This window comes from Typopeltis vanoorti, chromosome 11 (genome assembly GCF_054136105.1).
Source record: "Typopeltis vanoorti isolate ZY-2024b chromosome 11, IOZ_Tvanoo_1.0, whole genome shotgun sequence".
Classification (NCBI taxonomy): Eukaryota; Metazoa; Arthropoda; class Arachnida; order Uropygi; family Thelyphonidae; genus Typopeltis; species Typopeltis vanoorti.
Window position 1 is genome coordinate 90134715 of NC_143559.1, and position 24778 is coordinate 90159492.

At 35.3% G+C, this 24778-nt stretch overlaps 1 protein-coding gene across 1 annotated transcript in view; it reads left to right on the plus strand.

The window, feature by feature from the left end:
- The first annotated feature begins 22147 nt into the window (after window positions 1-22147).
- The window catches only part of Gdi (GDP dissociation inhibitor), a 110408-nt gene continuing 107777 nt past the window's right edge, over window positions 22148-24778 (plus strand). The window contains exon 1 of the mRNA XM_090400272.1: window positions 22148-22325. Coding sequence (XP_090256398.1) covers window positions 22281-22325 — 45 coding nt within the window. The 5' untranslated portion in view covers window positions 22148-22280. The remainder of the gene's footprint in view (window positions 22326-24778) is intronic.

The window sequence follows — 24778 nt, forward strand, 5'->3', positions numbered from 1 at the left end:
TAATAATTATCTTTCCTCTCAATAATGTTTACATTCTAATGATACAGGCATCTAAACCGTATGTGTATCTGTAAATAACACAGATACGATATTGTTTACAATACAGGTTTTCGTAAACAATAACGTGTGTTTAACAAGTTATTACAAATCTTTCTCTCTCTCTCTCTTTCTCTCTCCCCCCTCCCCTTATTTTATTTATTTTTTTTTTTTTCTAGCATTAGTTTCGTGTGTTGTTTATCTGCTATTTTGATATCGGCAGCTGTTGATCTGTCGAATAAGTGATAAAGGTTTTCTTGAAGGCGTAATTGTAGCAAAAGGATTTTTGAAAACCTACCCCAGTTTCAGTAATTCCCAATTTTTATATATAGAACATTTTTAAATATAAAAAATAAAATAAAGATTTAAATATTGCCTTAATTATTGGACACTATATATTTCAAGCAATAGGCTTCTTTTCCTCATGGTTAGAACTGACTATAAAATTAACAACGCTTATATAAGCTATATCATCTCGTCTTGTCTGCATATATTCGATCGCGCATAAGTTACTTTGAACAATGTACTTTTCAGTTTGGATTGGCATTCCACGCAGTACATTTTGTTAGCTTCATGGGCATGTCTTTGGAATATCTGCATTACCTGTCTCTAATGCGTGACTCACATCTGAAAGATTAACACTCATTGATTTGATGCTAAGGATAACTGAAGTTCGTCATTTGTCAATTGGCTTTAAATTAACCTCGCTAGTTCGCTATTTAAGTTTTACTCCTGTACGATTATGGTCGGATTATGATAGATGATTTATTGCTAATTGCATGCGTTCTTCAGGCAGATTTGTCTATTCCGAGGAAAGGAGGAATCTGTCGTCGTCGTATGAGACTGGCTAACTTGGTGAGTGGAGGTTGCTTTTGAAAAACGACGAGTTTCTGACAGAAATCGATTGCGTCTTGAGTTTGTGTGACCACATTACGAATTTCGAGATTTATTTTTTATTTATTTTAAAGAAGCCACTTTTTTTGTGGTAGATCTGTTCCATATATTTTTGCAAATCCTCTTACAAAAGTTCCGGCCGCATCAGATGAAAGAAGCCAAATTTTAAATTTATCTTTGGCAAGAGTACCGAACTAACTAAAAGAAGAGTCACAAGGTTCATCTTGTTGCAAGACGATGCAGTTATTATTATTGTGGTTTTGTTCACTTCGACGTATAATTTTGATTCTTGTTTCGTTTTCGCCGTTCACGACAAGTGTCCCAGTTTTTCCCTAATACTACCGGGTGTATTCATTTGGTCTACAAATTCTTTGCAGATCCTAGAAAGACTAGCACGTATATAAGTGCACTCCTGTTTATCTATGAATCGTAGATGACATACAAGAATTGACAAACCATTCATCCTCTTACCATCACACAAATACCAATTTTAAATCTGTGACATAAAATGTATATTGCTGTGTACTATTTAAAGCTGGGATTGATGGTAAATAGCAATACAACTGCGAATTGCATTTCTTTCTAGGAATAATTATGATGTGTAACTTGCACTACGTCTTCATCACTCTGTTGTCAAGATTATTAATCAAAAGAATACTTCTTTTCTTTATCCTAGCTGAACGAAGCACACGCATATAAAAATCACTTATTTCTCCTCTCCTACTCAAGAACACACTGCACTTATCATCGATGATGTCATGAAGTAAAGATATGCAATATAAGAAAACCTAGGGAGGAGAGATTACTGGAAATACTTTTGTAGATCAGCAGAATGCCATCCAAGCATGCTCGTGTGCATAACATGATAACTGTATCAAAGATACTGTTATCATTATCATGCACCGGATTGTTTGTTACTTTCTTTCCAACCCTTATATATTACACAACGGCGATTATTATAGAACTTATTCTCATTCAAAACTTTCTACCTTTTTAACTTTTCCTTACTTTTTAACTTTTCCTAAGTTTAGTTTTTGTTTAAGTCAAAGATGAAGGACATATCAAACTTTCAGAATATACGATAACATGCAAGTAACAAGCAAAGAATGCAAATATTCCTTGCACAAACTTTCATCCTCCTCAAAATTTCCAGACATTAATCTTACAGTTTTGTTTTTATTGGTATTGAATTCCGATCTTCTGTTCTAACGTAAAAATTTTAAACGTTAATCATTTTGAGCTGACAGCTCAAAATGATTAACGACAGCTCAAAATTTTTAAAGGGTTTAACATTCAGTAGCTTAGCATTTCAATAACTTCAGAAGCTTTTTTATCTTTCACAAAAAAAAAAAAAAAATGGAAAGAAAGAAAAAGAAAGAAAACAAATAAAACGAAAAAGTAGACTTTGATTTCCCGTCCCATGTCTCATACAAAGATAGGAAGGGTTTTCCCCCTTATAAACTGGTATTTTTAATCTTTTTAATCCCGTAAACACGCAAACAGGTTATAAGAATACACGAAATTTGCAAACCTAATACACCGGCTCAGTCCGCGCGGTTAGCCTAGTGGCTTTGCGCTTCGCAACCACATGCCTGGGGAAGGAGTGTCCTAGGTTCGATTCTCGTCAACGACGTCAGGAGCTTAAGGATCTTCCTCAGCCATAGCCAAGTTAGCCGGTCTTGGGAGTGGACAACAGGGTTTTTTCCGCTAGTTTTTCTGGGGTTTTTCATCCTGCAAGCAGGCAAACCGGACCCGTGAACACACAGGCTACACTCATAAATATACGGCAAGGAAGGCAACGGGAAACCACCTTGCGTCACTATCTCTCTAGTAATCAGCTGCAACCCTCTCAAGAGAGGAAGCCACAGTATCAGATCAGATCAATACACTGGCTTATAGCTTTAGTTACTTCGGTCGTTATTCCAAACATTTATGTTCCAAATACACTATCCTACTTAAAATCATGGAACAACGCTCCCATTGTAGGAATATGGATGCGATCATGAAATATGCAAATTTTTCGACTTGTGTAAAGTACTACAGGGTGTCCCAAAATTCGCGCAAGAAGTAATTTTGATAGAAAATATAGGTTTTTAATTAAAACTTGTAATTTCTTATTGATTCATAAAGTATACAGTATAGGGTTATGCATGGAATAACATATCAGGTAAATGGCCTCCACGGCTTTGCTGGCACATACGCACTCTTTTGTCGAAATTTTCCATGACCGTTTTGCATAAATGTGGCTGAATTTCGTTGATACAGTGCTCAATTTCCTCCTTCAAGGCGTGGGTGGTCGTGGGCTTGTTGGCATAAACCTTAGACTTCAAAAAAAAAAAAAAACCCAAAGAAAAAAGTCCAACGGCGTTAAGTCACATGATCAGGGCGGCCAATTCTGATCACCAAAACGGGAAATTACACGACCAGGAAATGACTTATGCAGTAATTGAATTGTTTCTCGGGCTGTATGGCATGTGGCACCGTCTTGTTGAAACCACATGTCGTCCACATCCATATCTTGCAATTTAGGCACAAAAAACTGGATTGTCATATCGCGATAGCGAGCACCATTAACTGTTATTGCCTTACCAGCCGCATTTTCGAAGAAGAATGGACCGATGATGCCTCCAGCCCAAAATCCGCACCAAACAGTGACACGTGGATACATTTGTTTCTCAACAATCACTCGTGGATTTTCTGAACCCCAAATGCGATAATTTGTCGATTAACGAAGCCATCAAGATGAAAATGAGCCTCATCGCTGAAGATGATTTTGTTCGAAAAATAAGCATCCACTTCTTGTTGTTCCATAATCCATTCAACGAACACTCTTCGCTGTGTGTGGTCATTTTTAATAACCCTGAACTGTCAGCTGTCACGCTGTCTTTTTTTTCTCGTTGGCAACACTTTACCGCACAAATTGCGCTAAATTTAAATCTTGCGTGAATTTTGGGACACCCTGTATGAACACACCAAAAAGTTGGCAGATTTGATAGTTGTATCATGGGATATAGAGCATAAAATTGGTGGATATCTTCATGGAGGTGGAGAAGATGAGGGATCTGAGGTTTTGGTGGATAGGGACATAAAATTTTGGATACATTTTGCTAAATTTGTGAGGATGACACAGTCCGTTAGGAGAGTAATGGAGAGAACACTGACATGTAAGAGTAAGGATGTTATGATTCCGTTATATAAGACTTTGATCAGAAGGCACACCTATTACACAGATTTGATCATCTGGTTTTTAAAAGGATGAAGAGATGATTAACTAAGGTGGTTTCTGGGATTTGAGTATAAAGACAGATTGAGGGAATGCAATTTGTACAGTGTGAATAGAAGGGCAGACGTGAGGACATGATCGAGACATATGAGTTGGTAAGGATTATTACCGGATTAATGTGGATGATAGTTTTCACAGAATGTATGAAGACAGGAGGATAACAAGACGCCATCCCTAGAAGCTATAAGAGGGTTTCAGGAGTATGTCTTTGCATGAAGAGTGGTTGGAATGCATTGCCTGAAAGTGTGGTGAGTATGGCGACAGTGAAAGCATTTAAGTCACGGTGTAATGAGCAGTGTGTGTGTGTGTGTGAGAGAGAGAGAGAGAGAGAGAGAGAGAGATAGTGGACCTCACGAGATCACTTGATTCGCTTCATGGGGTCTGATAATAATAATAATATCATTTGAAGGAAATTGTTGGCATGCTTTACTGTGCAGCAATTAAGCATTTTCAAGCTCACTCTTGGGAATATGTGAAACAAAGTTCCACAATGAGAGTGAACGCAAGATACGACTACGTATCTTGCACTCACTTATTTCATCTTACGAGAGAGCATAGATAGTATGTGTTTGAAAAGACGAATAACCACAGGCAACTCCAAGTGTTTTCATGATACATAAAGTAACGTAGTGTAGAGAGCTGTATGTCATGAATTTTACTGGAAGAGCCTACAACTCTAGCAATTATAAAAGACCATGAAACACAAAACCTGAACTCTTCACAAATGGAATTCAGTTCTACTGAACCAAAAGTCACCTACATAATCTTCCTATCTAGCAGATGTGTTCGAGTATGGATGATACTTGGAAAGGACACGTTTTAACTGAATTTAGGGTTCCAAAGTTTAACAGTTACACTTTTAAACTGGTAAAAGTGGTTTAACAGTTTAAAAGTGTTGAAAACGAAGTTTAAAAGTTGTTCTTGGGTAACAGCTGCTTCTCATGGTATGCTGGTCTCAGTATGTATATGGAATTAAGACTGGAATTCACACTTTCATACATTGAACAATAGTCGCGGCTAAAGTTGGGATAATATCTTATTAATATCTGTCTATAAAGATTTGTTTACACATGAATGTGTTCAATACTTTTTTGGTGGGTTATGGTATTTGTCACTTATTTTTATGACAAAAACATCAAACCAAAGTAAATGCAATGCTCATTTCTACTGACGAACTTTGTTGATGCAACACCACTATTTAACACAATACCACTTTGTTTCCGAATTTTGTTTCGACTTTTCAACATACTGAATATGCATGTATGTTGAAATTATATAATTCTTCACAACTGAATATAATGGTTTACTTCATGGATTACAAAAAAGAAAATCAGGGTAAAAAAACTTATTATTATGAGAAGGAGATATTATTGGAACGAAAATTTAAACCAGTGCAATCAACTTTACTGTTGTCCTGCACCACCTATTTCTTGCACAGAAAGGCGAAATTCCTAGAAAGATTTTTATTACTGGACTAGTTCAATCATTACGGAGAAGCAGTTTTAGAGGCCCGAGGTGTTCTAATAGGCCTCATTCTTTCGCGCCTCTATAGCGCAGTTATGAGGACAGTGCGACATCTAACCTTCAGTGGAAAGAAGATCTGGGTTTCAATCCCATCTAAAAAGCGAGGAACTTTATAAAATATTTTCAGGTAAATATTATAAATTTCTTGCAAAAGGAAAATTCTGCCTAAATTTATCTGGGATACATCCCGAGAAAACGGAATAACCTGTCAAAGAATGCACACAGTTTAGAGACAATATACAAATCTCATATTAGTTGATTCGGCCTTATGTCCAAAACCAAACTAAGTTTTATTCTTTTCCCCTTAGCTATGTAGGACATATGTCTAAACTCTGACATTTTTCTATTAATGTGTATATACAGTTACAAAGTCACTTACAGCTCTCTACTTGCAGAGCTTTTTTTTACTATTTTTTAAAATTGTTTATATAGACGAAACTTACAAAATAAATTTTAAAAATCACTTTCCGTCTTTTTATTTCTCAAGATAATAAGCGGTCTCTAGTCTAACGTATTGGAAATCGATCCCTAGTTTTCCACTTTTTGCCACTTAGGAAGGTTAGTGCGATTTCTATCTGATAATAAACGAAAGAGACTCGAGTCGATAACTTGTTTCAAGTATTGCACGAGTATTACTACGAACTTCCAAATTGTCTACGATTGCTTGAAGCTATCCGGAAGAGGGTGGTCTGGTTAATTAACGATTGCCGTCTTACAGATCATTTCGATCTCTCTCTCTCTCTCTCTCTCTCTCTCTCATAGACGTTCATTTTCCGCTTTATGCATGTTCTGCTGATATTTTGCGGACAATACTCTGCGAATTGGCCATGATCAGTCCTCCCCTTTTCTCCAAAATCATAAGAACAAGAGTTGTTGCCAACCACGATCCAACGGTGAGGACCAAATTGTGGAAAACTGGTGTTAAAATGCTGTGGAGAATTTGCCATTGTGCAGTTTACGTAAGCGTTCTGAGTTACTTTAACTGCGATAAATTCCACTATCATGCACGAGACTGCAGGGAAAAACCATCTGTCCATTCTGCTCTAAGGAACATAAGCTCAGCGAGTGCCCGCGAAATAAGTCCGAGATGAACTGCATAAATTGCCAAAATCACAACAACCATGCCAAAACCAAAAGCGACTGCAAACAAATGGCACTAAGCAAAGACTGCCCGACATACAGTTACTATAGATAGCTCAAAATTCAAAACATAGATTATAGAAAGCAATAATAAAGTTAGCAGAAACAGCACTACTTCCCTGGGATGCGTTCAAATAAATCTTCAACGCTCTATCAAGGCTGTAAATAACTTAACAGAACTCATAAATAGAATAGGACCAATATTAATACAAGAAACTTACAACATCAACAACGAAATAATTATAAAATATTTTCTAAAGGATCAGAAAGATAGAGAGCTGCAATACTCGTAGTCAACCGAGGCGATATTAATTTCTCAGTACAGTAACGAGGACTCGGTACTTATCGAAATTACATGCAGTGCAATTGAAACTTGTGCTGCGAGCATGTGTCTAGATTATCACAATGACATAAAATACGACTTAGAAAAAATGGACAACATCGTGGATTTTAATTATACCATCAGTCAGAGCCTAATTCTTGGAATAGATAGTAACGCCCGTTCGATTTTATGGTTTAACGAGAGCACAAACAATAGAAGCAAAAATCTGAAAAAGTTCTTAGCATCAAATTCCCTACACATACTTAAAAAGTTCTTAGCATCAAATTCCCTACACATACCGAACTTCATCATTTGAAAATGCCAGAAGAAACCACTTCATTGATCTGACAATAGCAAACAACGTTATTTTACCCCGGGTTTCTGAATGGAGATGCGAAAAAGAGGAAAGCTGTTCAGATCATAGCATATTATGTCATCATCAGTAACAAAAATTTAAACAGAATAAACCATCGTATTAACATCAAGTACTTCACCACCAAAAAAAAAAAAAAAAAATCTAGACATATTTGTAAAAGCATTAAAGAGAGAATTTGCATGCTTAATCTCAGAGCATCACTTTAATGGGATTAGCAAACTACAGCTCAGCTTAGACAAGAACTTAGCCTTCTGGGCATGAACACAAGCCAATATAGACTTCGATCCGCTGCGCTTTCATCAGGTCTGAAAAAAATCCAACAGCGAAACACTCAGAACAACCAAGAAGCTAAACATCGATGGAAGAAAATCAGTACCTTGGTAGTACGACAAACTAACACTTCCAAGAAAACGTGTTAACGTACTCAGACGACTATATCAAAGAACATGCAATAATCAAGATTTAAGACACAGTAGAAGACAGAACTACTATAAAGCCAAATACAGCTATTAATCCAAAATTACAAACGCGAAAACAGGATCACGGAAAAAAATTCTGCACGGTTTGAACATTTCTAATCCTTAGAACTGTGCGTATATAAATCGGCAGCAAGCGAGAATAAGACAATACCTATATTACTAACTATTAAGAAAAACACGGCTCCTGCACTAATTATCATAAACAAGTTTATTCCTGATAACGACGAATCACCAGATGAAGAAATCCACAAAACGTACAGACAAAGAATGAAACACAGACATAAACACTCCTGACGACGACTTATTTACAACTAATGAAATCGAAACAGTATTAGGATCAATGGATCCAAGAAAACTTCCTGGGGAGGACGGAACAACCAGCGATATAATCCTAAGAGCGTTTGTCGAATTCCCCGGAATTCATAAAAACAGTTTACAACGAATGCCTAAAAAGAGGGCGATTTTCTTTAGTATGGAAATGCTATAAAATTATACCCATAATCAAACCAGGAAAAGAAACATCCGACGAAATTAAAAAATACAGGGCAATCAGTCTCATAAACGTAGCTGGTAAGGTACTAGAAAAACTTTTGATAAACCGAACTTTGTCTACTCAATAAACCTATTAAGCAGCAATCAGTATGCATTTACACCTCAATCAAGCACAGTAGACGCAATTATGGAGATTAAAGAGTTCACAAAAGACAGTCTACAGCAAAGAAAAAGAAAGATGTACTACTGATTTCACTTGATGTACAAAGAGCTTTCATTACTGCGTGGTGGCCAGCCATTATCAATAAAATAAGAGATTCAAAATGTTCAAAAAAACCTACTCTACCTTATAAAAATTATTTTACAGACAGAGAAAGAGCAACCATGCTATTAAAAACCACAGCTGTAACGAAAGAAGTCAGATGAGGCTGTCAGCAAAATTCTTGCTGTGGACCAGTTTTCTGGAACATCCAGTGTGACTTTCTATTAAGACTTCTATTCACTATTGAAACAAAAGTCATAGATATCGCCGATGATAATGATTCAGGGACGCGAAGGCTTACAGACAGAAGTAACGGCCAACGAAGAACTCTAAAATTGCAGAGTGGGCACGCGAGAAGAAAGTTACTTTCAATAGCACCAAGTCTAAAGTACTCCATATCTCACGGAAAAAATCAAAAAAACCTGTAATGGTCTTCCTAAACGGGAAGTTTTCGAGGTAGCCGGCAAGATAAAATACCTAGGAGTAACAATAGACGAAAAATTTACCTTCAAAAATCACATTTCATGTGTTGCCGAAAAAAGCTTACAAATAGTAAACCTTCTTGCTAAATCGGCAAGGTTTATGCTGAACTTGACTGGAAACATGCACTAAAACCAAAGAAAAACAGACAAAAGCTGAACAGAATTCAATGCCTTATATGCATGTGTATAATTAAAGGATACAGGACAATATTATTAATATTATTTCTATTATTATTACATGACACCTCCAGGGAGTCCAAAGACTCATCGAGGGAGGGCATCTACTCTACAACTCCCATGTCTCCACCAACAATAACTTCACCAACGCCATCTACCGCCCACCACTAGCATTTCCACAGACAAACACAAACGTCCATGCCCACGGCGGGATTCGAACCCCACAGCCTTTGGGGAGGAGAGCGGATACACTAACCACTCGGCCAACCAGGCTACAAATAATCAAAACAACCTGTAATGGTCTTCCTAAACGGAGAAGTTTTCGAGGTAGCTGGCGAACTAAAATACCTAGGAGTAACAATAGATTAAAAATCATTGAAGGAAGCTTGCATTGTTGCTGGTCTAACACCGATCTGCCTGAAAATGCAAGAATTCTCTCTAATATATGAAGTCACCTCCGGAAGATACAACGAAAATTCCAACATTGATCCAAATTGCTGCGAATGTCGCTTCACTACAGTAAGTGGCCTCACCCCGCAATAAGAACATATATTGAGGAGAAGAAAGCAAAACCGAAGGGAACGTCGGTTGTTCTTTTATTGCATATAATAGATAGTCCATTATACATGAACGCTACCCTAGACTGCATTGTCTCTGTTCCAACAACTAAGCAAAACAATAATTCATTCACTCATATATCTCCGGGAATTAGAACTCAACACATCTCATCAAAAAACAGCAACAATTTATAGTGACGGTAGAGGCACTATAGACGGCATAAAAAACCAGAACAACCACCATATAGCATTAATAGAAAGGACAAGAAATATGATTTGGAATCTCATTCCAGAGTAGGCTGACCATATTTTCTTGAGATAAAAACGGGACATTGGGGCGGGAAAAACTGGGCCGGGGGGTTATGTAATATTCTGTATTGATGAAAAAGTAAGATGATAAAAAACGTTTTATGACATAAACATATTGAGCCTACCATTATTCTTCAGTGACAGAACCCACACCAAAATTTAGGTAGACGTAGATAGGGACTGTATTTCACCACGATCATACCATGAATATTTCTCCGATAAAGTGATCCTGCGCAGCAAATTTCGGTCTTTCAGCACTTTACCATAAAACTTCTCACACTCCACAAACACAGTTTTGTCTTACAAATAACATAGCCCTCATTGTCTCAACACTTCATCTAGATTTCTCCTTTTGCATATACTGTTCATAGCAGAAAATATTCTCTCAAGAGGTGCTGTACTTCCTGGAAGACAAAGATAAACAGTATTAGAAAAGTCTTGAAAGTTTAGGCGTTTTTCGCTCATTTCAAAAAAAAAAAAAAAAAAAAAAATCTGTAGCCATCTATCAGATACAGGAATGTTTTCTTTATTCCATGTATCCAACTGCCTCACAATTAGAGATTTTATAAGGGTCCACTGATCGAATACAAGTTTCTTCTGTTTCTGTGAGTGTGACGAGTTCTTTCTTCAGGCTGTCCTGTATATTTCTTTCCATTCAGATGTGTTCCCTAGTAGCACCACTTGAACTTCTCAGAGTTTCCTAAATTGCACTTCCACTTGTCGACATATTCTAAGTTGGTTTCTTTGAAATCCTCATTAATTTCTCCTGAATCTACTAACATTTTCAGTCGTTTTTTGACATCGGTAGTTACAAACACTTCACTTTTTCTGGACTCTAAATTGTTTAGAAGATTTTCAATGTTCATGGATACTTTTGAAGCTGAAATATCTTTTTCAATTAAGCTAATGTATGTTTGAAACATAGACACTTGATCTCATGCAAATGACAACCAAAATTTCAAACAGAGATCTTCAAACAATTTTCGCAACATAACAGGGTATATTTCTTGAGAAAGAAAATAAAAACGAAGCCCATCAAACATGCTTAAAATTCTGTCAATTGATAGATCCAAGGACAAAAATCTTGTATTTCCATGCTCTAACAATTTAGCATAATTGCTTCATGCAAAGTTACAAACGATTTTCAGTTATTCAACTCTGATTTGTGTATATACAGTATATTGAAGTATTTGTATACTTTCACTGCAAAACATTCAATGTCAATTGGCAAACAATCGACAGCACACTGGAGACAATTGTGTATAATATGTGCCCTACAACCAATACAGATAATCTACCTCTTCAGTTCAGTTTAAAGTTTTTGCCACACATTATTTTTGTCAAGTCTTTTGCAACCATTAAAACTGGTGATCGTTTTATCTGCACACAAAGCAACAATTTTGTTTTATAAGCAGCTTTGTCACTTCCTTCCTTCAATATAACATACTGTAGGTCGGACGTTTCACCAGGTAAGGAAATAAAGTCTATAATTTTGTCTTGAACAACACAATTTGCAAAAAAGTACCGAACAATGGTTGGAAAAAGCTTGATGCATCTAAACTGACTGTAATGCTTTATGTTTTTTGAAATCCTCTATTACTTCTCCCAATATGCATGGTGATAAAACGTTGGTAATTACTGATTCTGATTTGGTACGTGATGAAGAAAATTTTGGTATAAATTTTATATATCTATGTCGAAAAACATTGTATATATAAATTTTATATATCTATGTCGAAAAACATTGCATATATAAATTTTATATATCTATGTCGAAAAACATTGCATATATAAATTTTATATATCTATGTCGAAAAACATTGTATATATAAATTTTATATATCTATGTCGAAAAACATTGTATATATAAATTTTATATATCTATGTCGAAAAACATTGTATATATAAATTTTATATATCTATGTCGAAAAACATTGCATATATAAATTTTATATATCTATGTCGAAAAACATTGTATATATAAATTTTATATATCTATGTCGAAAAACATTGTATATATAAATTTTATATATCTATGTCGAAAAACATTTACATTTGCCGAAAACTTTGGTCGTGATGCACAGTACGATAAGCAACAAGAGCTTCACTTGCTGCCATTTTATCGCTTTCACTATCACAATCACGTCTCACCATAAACGAGCTGATGTTTTTAAGTTTTAATGTGGCTTCTTTTTAAGAAAAGAAGCCACATTCTTTTCAGCATTCTTATGTTACTGGCTACGTAGATGTTGGTTGAGGTCGCTTCTGCCTCCATGAGCAACGGAAAAATGAACATTACAATGTTGGCGTACCACTTTTGTTCCATCACCACACAACATGTATAGTTTAATAAATTTGAATTCTTTCTGGAGATTGTCATTAAAACTACAGTTTTGCCTCTTTGACATTGCAAGACTTAAAACTTTTAAAAATACGATTTAATACTTTAAAAAATATGAAATTTAAAGCATGGCATTGAATAAACAAAGAAGCTGGTTAGCATACAGGCAAAACGAAAATTAACGTTATAGCAGAACAGATGCCCCGTCTGAGACGCGCAAGTGTTGCCAACACTTGCGACAATTGTCTCCAGTGTGCTGTCGACTTTTACCAATTGATATTGAATGTTTGCAGTGAAAAAAAAACATGTATTTTTTTTATTTTCTCAGAATAAATTCACTCCAGATATCGATATTTAGTATCGAACAATGCAATTCCATGGTTATACAAATTATTGGTTCTATGATATTGATATACGATTATAGGTTATGAATAATAATTTATGATCGACCAATATTAAAGTATAGTTATAGTTTTTATTAAAAACGGGACAAAATTGACATTTTTTTTAAAACAACGGGACTGCCGGGAAATATGAAAAATATAAAACGGTACGTATGGTCAGCCTATTCTAGAGGAATGGACCATGAAGTCTGCTGGGTGAACGCGCATACTGGGGTAGCAGGACACGAGAGAGAGAGAGAGAGAGAGAAAGAGCGGATCATTTGGCTAAAGACGAGACTAGAAATGAACAGTTAGAAACAAGTTACTAAAAGTACTCGAAATCTGATATAAAGCACTTGCGGAAGAAAGAAGCTTAAACTTGTGGAGAGAAGAATGGTAAACATCAAAAAACGGATCAACAACAAAAGAATTCTTGCCATGTATTAGAAGCAGTCTCAGGCTGAAAAAACACGTCTACTCTCTAGGTTTAACCACGCAACTAACGGGACATGGAAAACTACGACACTGCCTACACAGATTCCATATCCTGGAATCACCATCATGCATTTGTTGTCCACACCTTCAACACACTGTTGATCACATACTTTATATCTGACAGCTGCTGGACTCCATCCGGATGCTCCTAAAAAACACGTCATCACTTCTGGAGACAAGTGGCTAGTGTCAAAACAGAGATTATGAGTAATATTTTATCCAAAAGTATTACTCATAATTAATTAAATTTGCCAATAAGATCAACTTCCAGTCGTTGGAATGTAACATAAATTACTGATATTACATGAATTATATAGGGTAAATATATGGGACGTAGAGCTAGATACTCGAATTGGCTCAGCAAGCACAATATTGCAGGAGCTTGGCCGCTCAGTAGTATTGAAATGGGAGTTAAGCCAGAAGGCAAAGCTGGCTGTCTTCAATACAGTCCATGTCCCCATCCTCACGTACGGTCATGAGAGTTGGGTAATGACTGAAAGAATGTGGACACGAATCCAAGCGGCTTAAATGAACTTCCTTCGAGGGGTTGCGGGGCTGACAAGACTCGACACAGTCAGAAGCTGTGCAATTCGGGAAACCTCAATACTCAGCCGCTGCTTCTCCATGTTGAGAGATCACAGTTACACTGATTACGGGCACCTGGTCAGAATACCACAAGAGAGGCTCCCCCCAGTAGGCCCTCTTTTCGAAGCCAGAGGGTGGGAGGCCAAGGACTTGCTGGATATATTATATCCAAAACCTTGAGTGGACATGTTTGCGAGTCCCACCAGAACATTTGAGCTTGGTGGCGGAGGATCGTGACCACTGAAAGAAAGTTTCTCTTGCATCTGCTGTACCCGCAACCCAATTAGGAAAGGTGGGCCTTCAAGATGGTGGACAAGCGGGTCTTTTCTCCCAGAAACTGGGGTTTTTCGTCCGTAAACTCACGAAAATCGACAGTAGAACCCACATTATGTCGGACAGTGATATATCCTGTTAGGATTAGGTAACGAGACGTGGCAACACTTATTTACCGGTATCTCCATCGGTTTCTGTCTATAATTAGTGATAGTCATTAGCTAGCTATCACTAATTGGCTACTGAGTGGATATTGAACTGCCCACTCAGTCTCCAAAAGCTAGATAGGATTAAAAGACCTCGCTACTTCCTATAAGGGAATAAAAGGCATCGCTTATTAATATTTGATTTTTGAAAAATTGTTGTCCGCTTTTTTTCAATGTTGAGAAAAACTGAAAAAAAGAAAAATTGGAAGACCTACGTTATGATGAACAAATCAAATTGAAAAATTATCCAAACTGCCACTGTGTTTAAAACGATATTTAATGGATAAAAATCAGATTAGTTAATAATATCAGGAGTGTTTGACTATAAGAACATGAATTAAATAAAATAAAGCGAATATACATTGTCTTTCCAAAAGTCATGGAAAACCCAAAATAAAGCAAACGTATCTTTATTAGCAAAACACTGTGTGTATGGCTCAATGGAAATGGTGTTTGCATCTACAGCACTAGATAGCGCTAAGAAAGATTTAATTTCAATTCTAGTTACTCTATTCGCTTATACAGGAACTTTTTCTATCCCTTTCATCGATATTCATACGATCTAAATATCGTATTCATACAAAAATACAAGGTTTACTTACAAACTGAATAACTCAATCAAACCCCAGCATAAAACAAAAATTCCAATGAGATACCCTAATATCACTAACTAAAATATGAAAAAATTACCTGTCTTTCCGGAATTACTTTGGAGTTTTGGAGCATTCACTATCAATTCCGGCAATGCATTTCCCTCGTTCACCACCCGTCAAGGAAAAAATCTCTTTTTCATCTCTTTACTCACATCACCTTTGTACAGGCTCCAGGGATAACCTCCAGTTCTTACTTCATCCGTTATCCTATGCAAGAATTCCCTTGTATATCACTTTGATAGGCTTCTCTCACCAGATTATACGTTTTATTCATATCACTACTACTCCTATCCAACTAGCTTTGAAGACCACATTCCCTCAATATATCCTAATACTCAATGTTCCAAGGCCGGAGACAGTCTTAGTTAATTATTCTCTATCATTGGTATAGTCAGACAACAAGGTATGTGCATAGAAATTCAAATGAAACCTAATGAGCACTTTACAGAGTCGTAAAGTGCTCATTAGGTTTGGAAGCGTCACCTCATTATCCTTACATGTCATAGTTCTTATTATAGTAGCGGATTTCTGGGTGTATTTAGGTATCGTCTCTGTTTTTGCGTGATCACCATTCTTCACCCAGTGTAATTAAGCAACACAATATTTAACTATATATGCATAGCTTAATATCCGTGAATGTATGCATTTCCTAACAGCCAGTGTACGTGTGATGAAAAACGAAGCATTGTTGAAGGAAAAAACCCTGCTGTTATATTATGAAAATGGCTAAAACATCAGTCGAAAAACCTTGCTAAGGTTCCAGCACAAGACCTTCTGACCAAATAATATTGTGTATTTCCACTGAGCTATAAATAATACTGTAGGAAACTTTCATTTCGAATGTATGATCACTCATATTATTTTCTAAAATACATCAGAAAAAAATCAATTGACACCTTTTATTCTGGTACATGGAGTAGGTGAGGCCTTTAAATCCTATCTAGCTATTGGAGACCAAGTGAGTAGTTCACTCTCCACCAGTAGCAAATCAGAGATAACTGGCCCAAGTCTATCACTAATTATAGGTAGCACCGACGAAGAGACGGGAAAACAAGTACTGCAATCTCTTGGTACTTAACCCTAATAGGATATGTTACTGTCTGAAATAATATCAGTTCTAAGGGCAATTTTCTTGACTTTACGGGACGAAAATCCAGAGTTTGTGGGAGAAAAACTTGCTTGCCCTTTCCAGAGATCAACTAACTTTTCAACCGGTGGAAGATAGGTTTTTAGAAAAAGTTTCTCCAGCTGACCAATAGACTTGAACTTAAGTCTCTCTTCGGGAGTCCTAGCCGAAAGGATGCAACTGCCACTTCCACTGAGCTACACAGGCCTAAAATACAGCCTATAATTAAGGTTTTTACTCTTCAAATAGTCTAGCTCATTTGTGCGCCTTCTTAACTGCTCGAACTTTAATTCTGTATGAAAGTGTTTTTGCGTTACTCTTATTTAGAATTAACTGATCATAATGTTAACCTTATTTTACTGCAGAGATTTCTGAAAGATCAAAAAATGTTTGCAAGGAAAAATTTTTTACATGTTTTATGGTGTTAAAAAATTGGGAAGGTGATAAACTGCTTATTCTCTCATGCCAAATTATAAGGTTCTGCACTTTCACCCCATTATTATTACTATTTCTTGTTTGTGTATATTCACCTAAGAATAGTTGTAAAACGACTTCACATAAATACCGGCTTTTAAATCCTGCTCTAGATATGAAATATGGTATTTTACCAATTAACTTCTGACCTCTAATTAGTATGATCTGGCCTTGTAATCGGGTAAAAATTACCCACTGAGTAGAGACTAAAATCATCCATACCCACCCTGTGATTTGAATATACCCTCAATGCTTGTTGGTCGGAAAGCGGATATGCTATCTACTTGGCCAATCAGCCCTGTAACTTATTGATGCTAGAAGTTTGTTTTATTCGTTTTATTTTGAATGTCCTATTCTTTGATTAGATCTAATTTGCATTACTGTACACAGAGTTTGGTCCCCAGATTTCCAGGAAACTAAGCTACAGCAGAGAATGTTTACGGGTAGTGTCCATATTTTCGAATGTTTCCTCTAAGTAAAAAGGAAAGAATTTATGATGCAGAGCATAATAGTTAGGAATAGATTGTGGCAGATACATCATTTAGTATAGAGTGGATCATATATTGTAAATTAATCAGAGAATGAATTCATGCCCTGACATAGAGAGAGAATAGCTCTTTGATAACATTTTTTTGCTTAGTGAGTGGGAATAGTTTTGTATGTATTCAAAATTTCTGCCCACTACTACCTCTCTCTCTCTCTCTCTCTCTTGTATATAATAACCTCAATTCTAGTAGTCCAAACAGGTTTACCAGTGGTCGAATGGCTTGAAAACTTATTATGTTTGTTCAGGAGTGGCAGATTATCTAACTTTAGACTACTGCAGCATTAAATGTATGGATGGACAACCTTTCACGAGTAACGTGCTTTTCAATCCTAAAACTAACACAGAATTTGTCATTTCGGAATGTTTCAGAATATTGCATTAGCATTTTTAATATTTTAAATATTTATTGAAGCATCACAGTAAATTCTGTTGTCGCCTGTGACAAAATGTATTATTTCAGCCTCATGCATATTTCGGGTTTAAAATGGCTATTTGATCTATAATTCGAAAATAAGGGATTCACACGATGTGATTGACTCGTATATGATTGCAAGGAACTATGTTCTGAAGCAAAGGAATACTAATCATACATACACGCAGGGGGGAGGACTGAAATGTTCTGATAAACACCTAGAACAAAAATTATATTAAAGCAACTGATATAACTACAAGAAATAAGATATCTTAAAACCCTTTTATACTCCATGTTTCATCAAATTGTGATAATTGATTCTTTTTCTTTGAGAATACATAAGAAATTTCAGAGGTTTTGGAGGAATTCGGAGACAGAGATATGGACCGTCATGAAGTTTTTCATGCTGTAAGAAAGTCCTCAACTGAGATTCACCAATTTTTGTATGACAGTTTAAGAGACTGTTTCCCAACATATCCAACAGTTGCCAGATGTATGGCCATGATTAAAAACTGGGCATCCTGAGATAACAGATGCTCCACAACTAATATCCAAAGACTGAGTTGTAGTCATTATCCACCAGAAGCCCTCAGCAACGTTGATCCCCAAATATTTGCATGCCAACCAAAAGAGATAAAGTGCGTTGTCATCTCAAGGGATTTGGGGTAATTTTGAGAAATCGGTGCAAATATTTTGGCTTGTTTTGTGACAAACATGGCTTCTTTACTATGACACAGAGACGAAACAACAGTTAATGGAGTGGAGACAAAAAGATTTTCCATGGCTAAAGAAGTTCTGAACCCAATCTAGCAGGGAAATATATTGCCATTGTTTTCTGGGATATGGATGGACAAGGAATTGAAGGGGTACTGAAGGAAAAGTGCTGCTTTTGCACTGCAACGCACTTGCTTACACTATGCATGAAACCCAACAGGTAATACACAACTTGGGCTTTCAATGTTTGCCTCGCTTACCCTATTCGCCAGACTATTTCTGATCTCCCCATCTGACTATTTCCTATTCCCCAATTAAAGAAGCACTTGAAAGGAACAAATTTACCAAAGATGATATCATATCTGCAGCTGAGGATTGTTTTGTGCAATAAGGGAAAGACTTTTTTCCCTCAGAGCGTTGTAACAAGTATAAAACAGTGCCTGAGAAATATGTATACTATTGTATGAGATTCTTGGTTCTATCTCAATTCCATGGTAATTATGACACTTTTCAGCACATTCTCGTACTTGGTTTTGTTTATTTCTTACTTTCTGCTAATAAAGCCCTCAATAATATTAGTTGTGCAGATATGACCTTGGGGGGGGGGTTGTGGTAATACATTAGGATATATATATAATGTCATGATCATTCTAGACTTTGAGTCATATCTGAGAGTTCGTTGTTATTATTATTGTTCATTAGAGCTCTGCTAAGTGGTTGAGTACCACTGCTCTATTTTTCTGTTTATATATCTTCAATGTTTTATTGCCAATGTCGCAAAAATTATACACCTTTTGGCAATTTTTAAATATCAAATTAAAGTTCTAAATTTTGTTATTTCATTTAATGAACATGAATATGAAATTTATCGAAACCATCTAGACTGCCATGAAACATACAAAAAATATCATAAAGCACCTCTGAAGAAAGCCATTGAAAAATCACTTATCGAAATAGGAAATAACAAATATCCATTATTATTCTATGTAGAGAGAATAAATTTCAAATTTGTAGAATAGAATTAGTGTCGCGGAAGTTACTACGGTCCTTGTTGTAATCACTTCCATGACACGAAATCGTGAAGAAAGACTTATAGATTCTATCCTAATCACAGAAAAGATCAATTTTTCTGGCCTTATTTTCAATCAGTTCTCGACCTTATTGATAGTCTGTAAAGAGGGTTTCCTGAAGGATAAAACTCGGGCGTTTAATGCCTTCTCTCAAAAATTTAGTTATAGAGCATACAGCGATTCTAATTGGAATTAAGCGCATGATTACAGTTGTTTCCCATATTCTCATGTCACCTTTCGTTTAGCACTCTAGCTAGGAACTCTATCCAATGTCTGCATGACTATAGTAACAATTGTTACCCAACAGATTTCCAAAAGTTAGGAATAAAAGTGTCCTCTCTATTCCGTTTGTGAAACAAACAAACAAAAAAGCATCACAAGTTTATTTAGTTTCACACAAAGTACACGAACAATATTTTCTCATTGGAATATCTTGAAGGCTATGGATAGTTTATAAAATTATAAATCTGTAGCATGAGAGTCTTGGCATTAGCTTACCTCAACAACAAGCCATATTCACATTTTATTGGTACCTTTGAGTCTTCGGACTCCTTGGAGGTGTCAGGAATAATAATAATAATAATAATAATTTTGAGTGAAAATCTTACTATGATGACAGTTGTTTTGAATTGTTAATTCACACCACCAAAACTCATTACGTACTAATCTTTGAAATTTTTAGTAAATGACATCCATTTGTCTATAATATGAATCTAGGTGGCTGGTTGGCTTTGCTAGCCTGGCTGGTAGAGTTGTTAGCATATACGCTATTCATCCAACAGGATGGGGGTTCGATATCCCGCAATTATATACTGTAAATGTTTGTGATTGTCTTTAAGTGAGAGATGATTCAGATCGACTCTGCTGAGCTTTACTGCTTAGAAATCTTACTTGAGTTCACCAAGCATCATATTTCTAGAAGCAGCTGAGAAAGATCCTAAAAAAAGTTTCCCCAAGTAGGTGACTAGAATCGAATCTGTTAATCTTTTTTCTGCATATCAAACGGCATGGCACTTACTCTGGGACTACGCAGACAGCAAGTTCGTGTGCAGTCCCGAAGTAAGTATTCTTGAATTAAAAAGAAAGAAAACAAAACACTGGTTTGCGCCAAAATTGAAGAATCAAGCTTAATTTTCTTTAAAGCTTTTATTTCATTTATAGGTAAATTTTTCAGGAATTTACTCATGCTAACAAAGAGATACTAGTGTACATGTATGTATCGATATTTAGGTCATCGCTATTATTATTATTATTAAAATTTTAAAAAATATAATATTATATATATATATATATATATATATATATATATATATATATATATATATATATATATATATATATATATATATAAATCAGCTAACGCCTTTGATTCGCTTATAGAGAATTGGCGAGGTTGTTTTAGCCTTATCCATCTTTTGGAAACTGAGAGGGCAAAAAATAAATTAAATTTATAACAAAAACATTACAACAAAATTAAAAATTAAAAGGATTATTATTTTTTAGCGACTCTATGCAGTCCTCAAATCACCCAATTCATTTTACTGATCAAATGTATTTCTATCGATGTATCTTCTTTTGATGCTTTGTCCCTTTTGTAAAAAGATAAATTATGGTACCCCACATGTGAATTATGTAGCTTATAAACGTTCCTCACTTCATGACGAGGTTATTCACACAAGCACATTATTAATTTCGTTAACAACAGCTTATTGCTTTCTGATAGCATTTTAATGTTCTCTATAAATAACGTTTTAAGATTTTCTTCCTACTGTATCTCATTTCTAATTATACAATTTAAGATTATTTCTTATCATATTAGCTGTTAGTACAGTATGAGCAACATTTATTTATTTATTTATTTTTATGCTTCTTCGTTGATTAGAAATGTTCTTTGAGGGCTCTGCAGCTCTACAGCAGCAAAAATATGACGTTTATATGAATAATACATTTAAGGATCCAATCAGCTGCAGCAGAGTGTCATTTTTGCATAATATAAGCGTATTTCTTAAGGAGTCCGGTTCATATAAACTCGTTATTATATTTAAGTGATTTTTCTGATTTTCATTTTTAAAATCCTTGCACAGAAATATAATATCTTAATAAATTAATAACGAGGGATTTTTATAAAATAAAGTATACACAACACAAATTTAATATCACTATTTTATATGCTGATAATTATTTTCTGTATAGGTCAAAATAAAGAAAAAGTAACGTAGAATTCATTATATATTTTAATTTTAATACATCTTCAACAGTGCTGCTGTCTTGTCACGCTGGTACTGCCTCCTGGGAAGGATTACAAGTTGCAACTTTAATTGAATTATATAATTTACTTTCTGTTCAGTAGAAGTTAATTTAAATCAACTGTAAAATACCTTGATTAGACGCGAACAACTCAAGACACGATGGGCTATCAGAACACAAAAATTAAAATGATATTTTTAATAAACTTCTGGGACTATTTCCTAAAAGGCAGTAATATGAAGGAGTATACTATTGAAGGATCTGTGTGACGGTGTGCTGTGGCACTAGCAGTCATCCTGCCGCGGGCGGTGTGGTTGATTGGCTTCGTGGATTTTTGTGTAGCCGCATTATTAGTAGTGTATATAAGAAATAAGTAAAATTTGCTTGCTATTATTTAGTTTATTTCATTATTTTATAAACTATGGATGAAGAATATGATGCAGTTGTTTTGGGTACAGGCCTGAAGGTATGCTGCGATTTTAGACGGCTTAGTTATTTAAGGCTGTTAGAATTATTATTTGTAGTTTTCCTTTTGATGTATCTTAAGCCTATTTAGGCTTAAATGAGAATAGAAACATTGTAAATTTGTTTAAACTTAAGCGTTAATGAAGTTTTTCAGTTAACCGGGATCTAATTTTAATATGCCTTAACTATCCGTGTGTTCTGTGCAGTCTCATAAATAAATGAAATAAAGAAGGGTGTAACCTCTCGCAGTCATATGTTGTCAATCCGCTTGTCATCCATCTATGAATGCAATTTTTTCCCACAATTTATCTTATGAATATTAGCATGTTTATTTTAATCCTGCGGTTATTTAAAACGAAATTTCTAATTTCTACAGTAAGATTCACACACAAAACATAATCCAAATACATGCAAATTATATTTGATAAAAAAAAAAATCATTTGCTGCACCTTTTCAGTTCTATGCTATTTTTTAATGTGCTTATTACATACATTTTAGTTAATGGAAGTTGGTATTAATACCGAGAATTCTTAATATTTAATAAAAGTTTTAAGATTTAAAGTTATATTTGCTTTGGAGTATTGTTTAATATATTTTATATATTGTGAGTATATTAAGTATTATTAAAGTCAGAATTTATGCAGATCGAGTTACTAGGTTTCATTCAAATGTTCATATTTATACTTAGTTATACCAGGAAAGGTATAAAATAATTCTCCCTTGGGAAGCCCTAAATCACTGATCATAAGTGTTTCTCTCCGCCCCCATATTTCTTTCATATTCTCTGTGACATGTTAATATTTTGACTGCTAAATTATCACACAATGCTGTTTGAAGGCATACGTCCATGAGGTCATGATTAGAAATGTCTTAAATTGTTTATCATGTCTTTTTCATAACTAAATGAAAATATGAAATATTGCGCATATTCAGTTATTCATATTTTTCCTTGTGTTTTTAAACATAAGGAAAAATATTCATTAACATGAGAGAGGCCTGATTCCAATAGCTAGTTAGATAATGTCCCTAGTATTTTTCAAATCTCAGCAAGTTATATCTACACTTTATGTAATTCGTTTGAAAACAAGTTTTTCCTAATTAATTTTAGACAGGTTGATAGTTTATGATGAAAATTGAGTTGTGAAAAATCAAGATCTTGGTATTAAATGAATATCCATTATGCTCCTTTTTATTAAAAACGAATTAAAGGATTAATTAGTTAAATGGGCAATGCTGTTTATACTTTGAAACTAAGTTTCAAAGTAGAGAGGCTTATACGCTGGTTAAACATAATAATTAAGGAATTGACAGCATACACTAGAAATATAAATTAAATAAACTTTAATATATACTTTCCGATATTTCGGCAACCGTCACATTGCCATCTTCTTGGGAACTTAATACAAAGACAAGTGCACACAGGTACTACATAACTGCAAAAGAGAACTGAAGCTAGGAAGCTAACGTTTTCCTAAAGTCCTGATGGTGCCCCTGGCGGGCTATATTGGTAGTTCTTGGCCTTTGGGCTGAAGTTCTTATTCTGATAAATGGCCAAACAGGCAGGACAGCAAATATCAGAATCTCAGAACAAGGATTACATCCGATTTCACCAGTACAGCCACTCTGGGCTTGCAGACCATGCTCTGGATGCTCGCCACAGAATAAGATGGAAGAAAGCCACAGTAATACACTGCAGCAAGTTCAAATATGAAAGACTATTCATGGAATCAGCCTCAGCCCTTAGGAACATGCCAAACCTCAACAAATTTGGATGCATGAGACTGCCCCAAATTTGGGAAATGTTTATCAGAAGAACTTCAGCCCAAAGGCCAAGAACTGCCAATATAGCCTGCCAGGGGGCACCATCAGGACTTTAGGAAAACGTTAGCTTCGGTTCTCATTTGCTATTATGTAGTACTTGTGTGCACTTGTCTTTGTATTAAGTTCCCAAGAAGATGGCAACGTGATGTTTGCCGAAATATCGGAAAGTATATATTAAAGTTTATTTAATTTATATTTCTAGTGTACGCTGTCAATTCCTTAATTATTAGTTATCATTATAAGTTTCAAAGTGAAATTTACATGGGATTGATAGCCTACACAAAGTTGCATTATTCAGAATTAGCCTTGGTATTACACTAATTTAAAAGACTAGAATACTGAAAAAATCTGTATTTATCATTAAGTGTACCTCTTTTGCGAAGTCACGAGGATGACATAACAGTTTCCCTTCCATTGGCAAGATTTGAGTTTCAATCCTATCAAGATTGAGGAAAATTTATAACAGCTTTTCAAGTGAAACTGAGTAAGCCAGCATTGTATATGGAGGTAGAAGAGCTTTCCTCGTTATTAAGGTGGAGTTTTTTTTTTCATTCTGCAAAACAAGCAAACTGTCCAGAACACATGTGGCTAACATACTCATGATATACTGGACTTCAACCATAATTAAAACT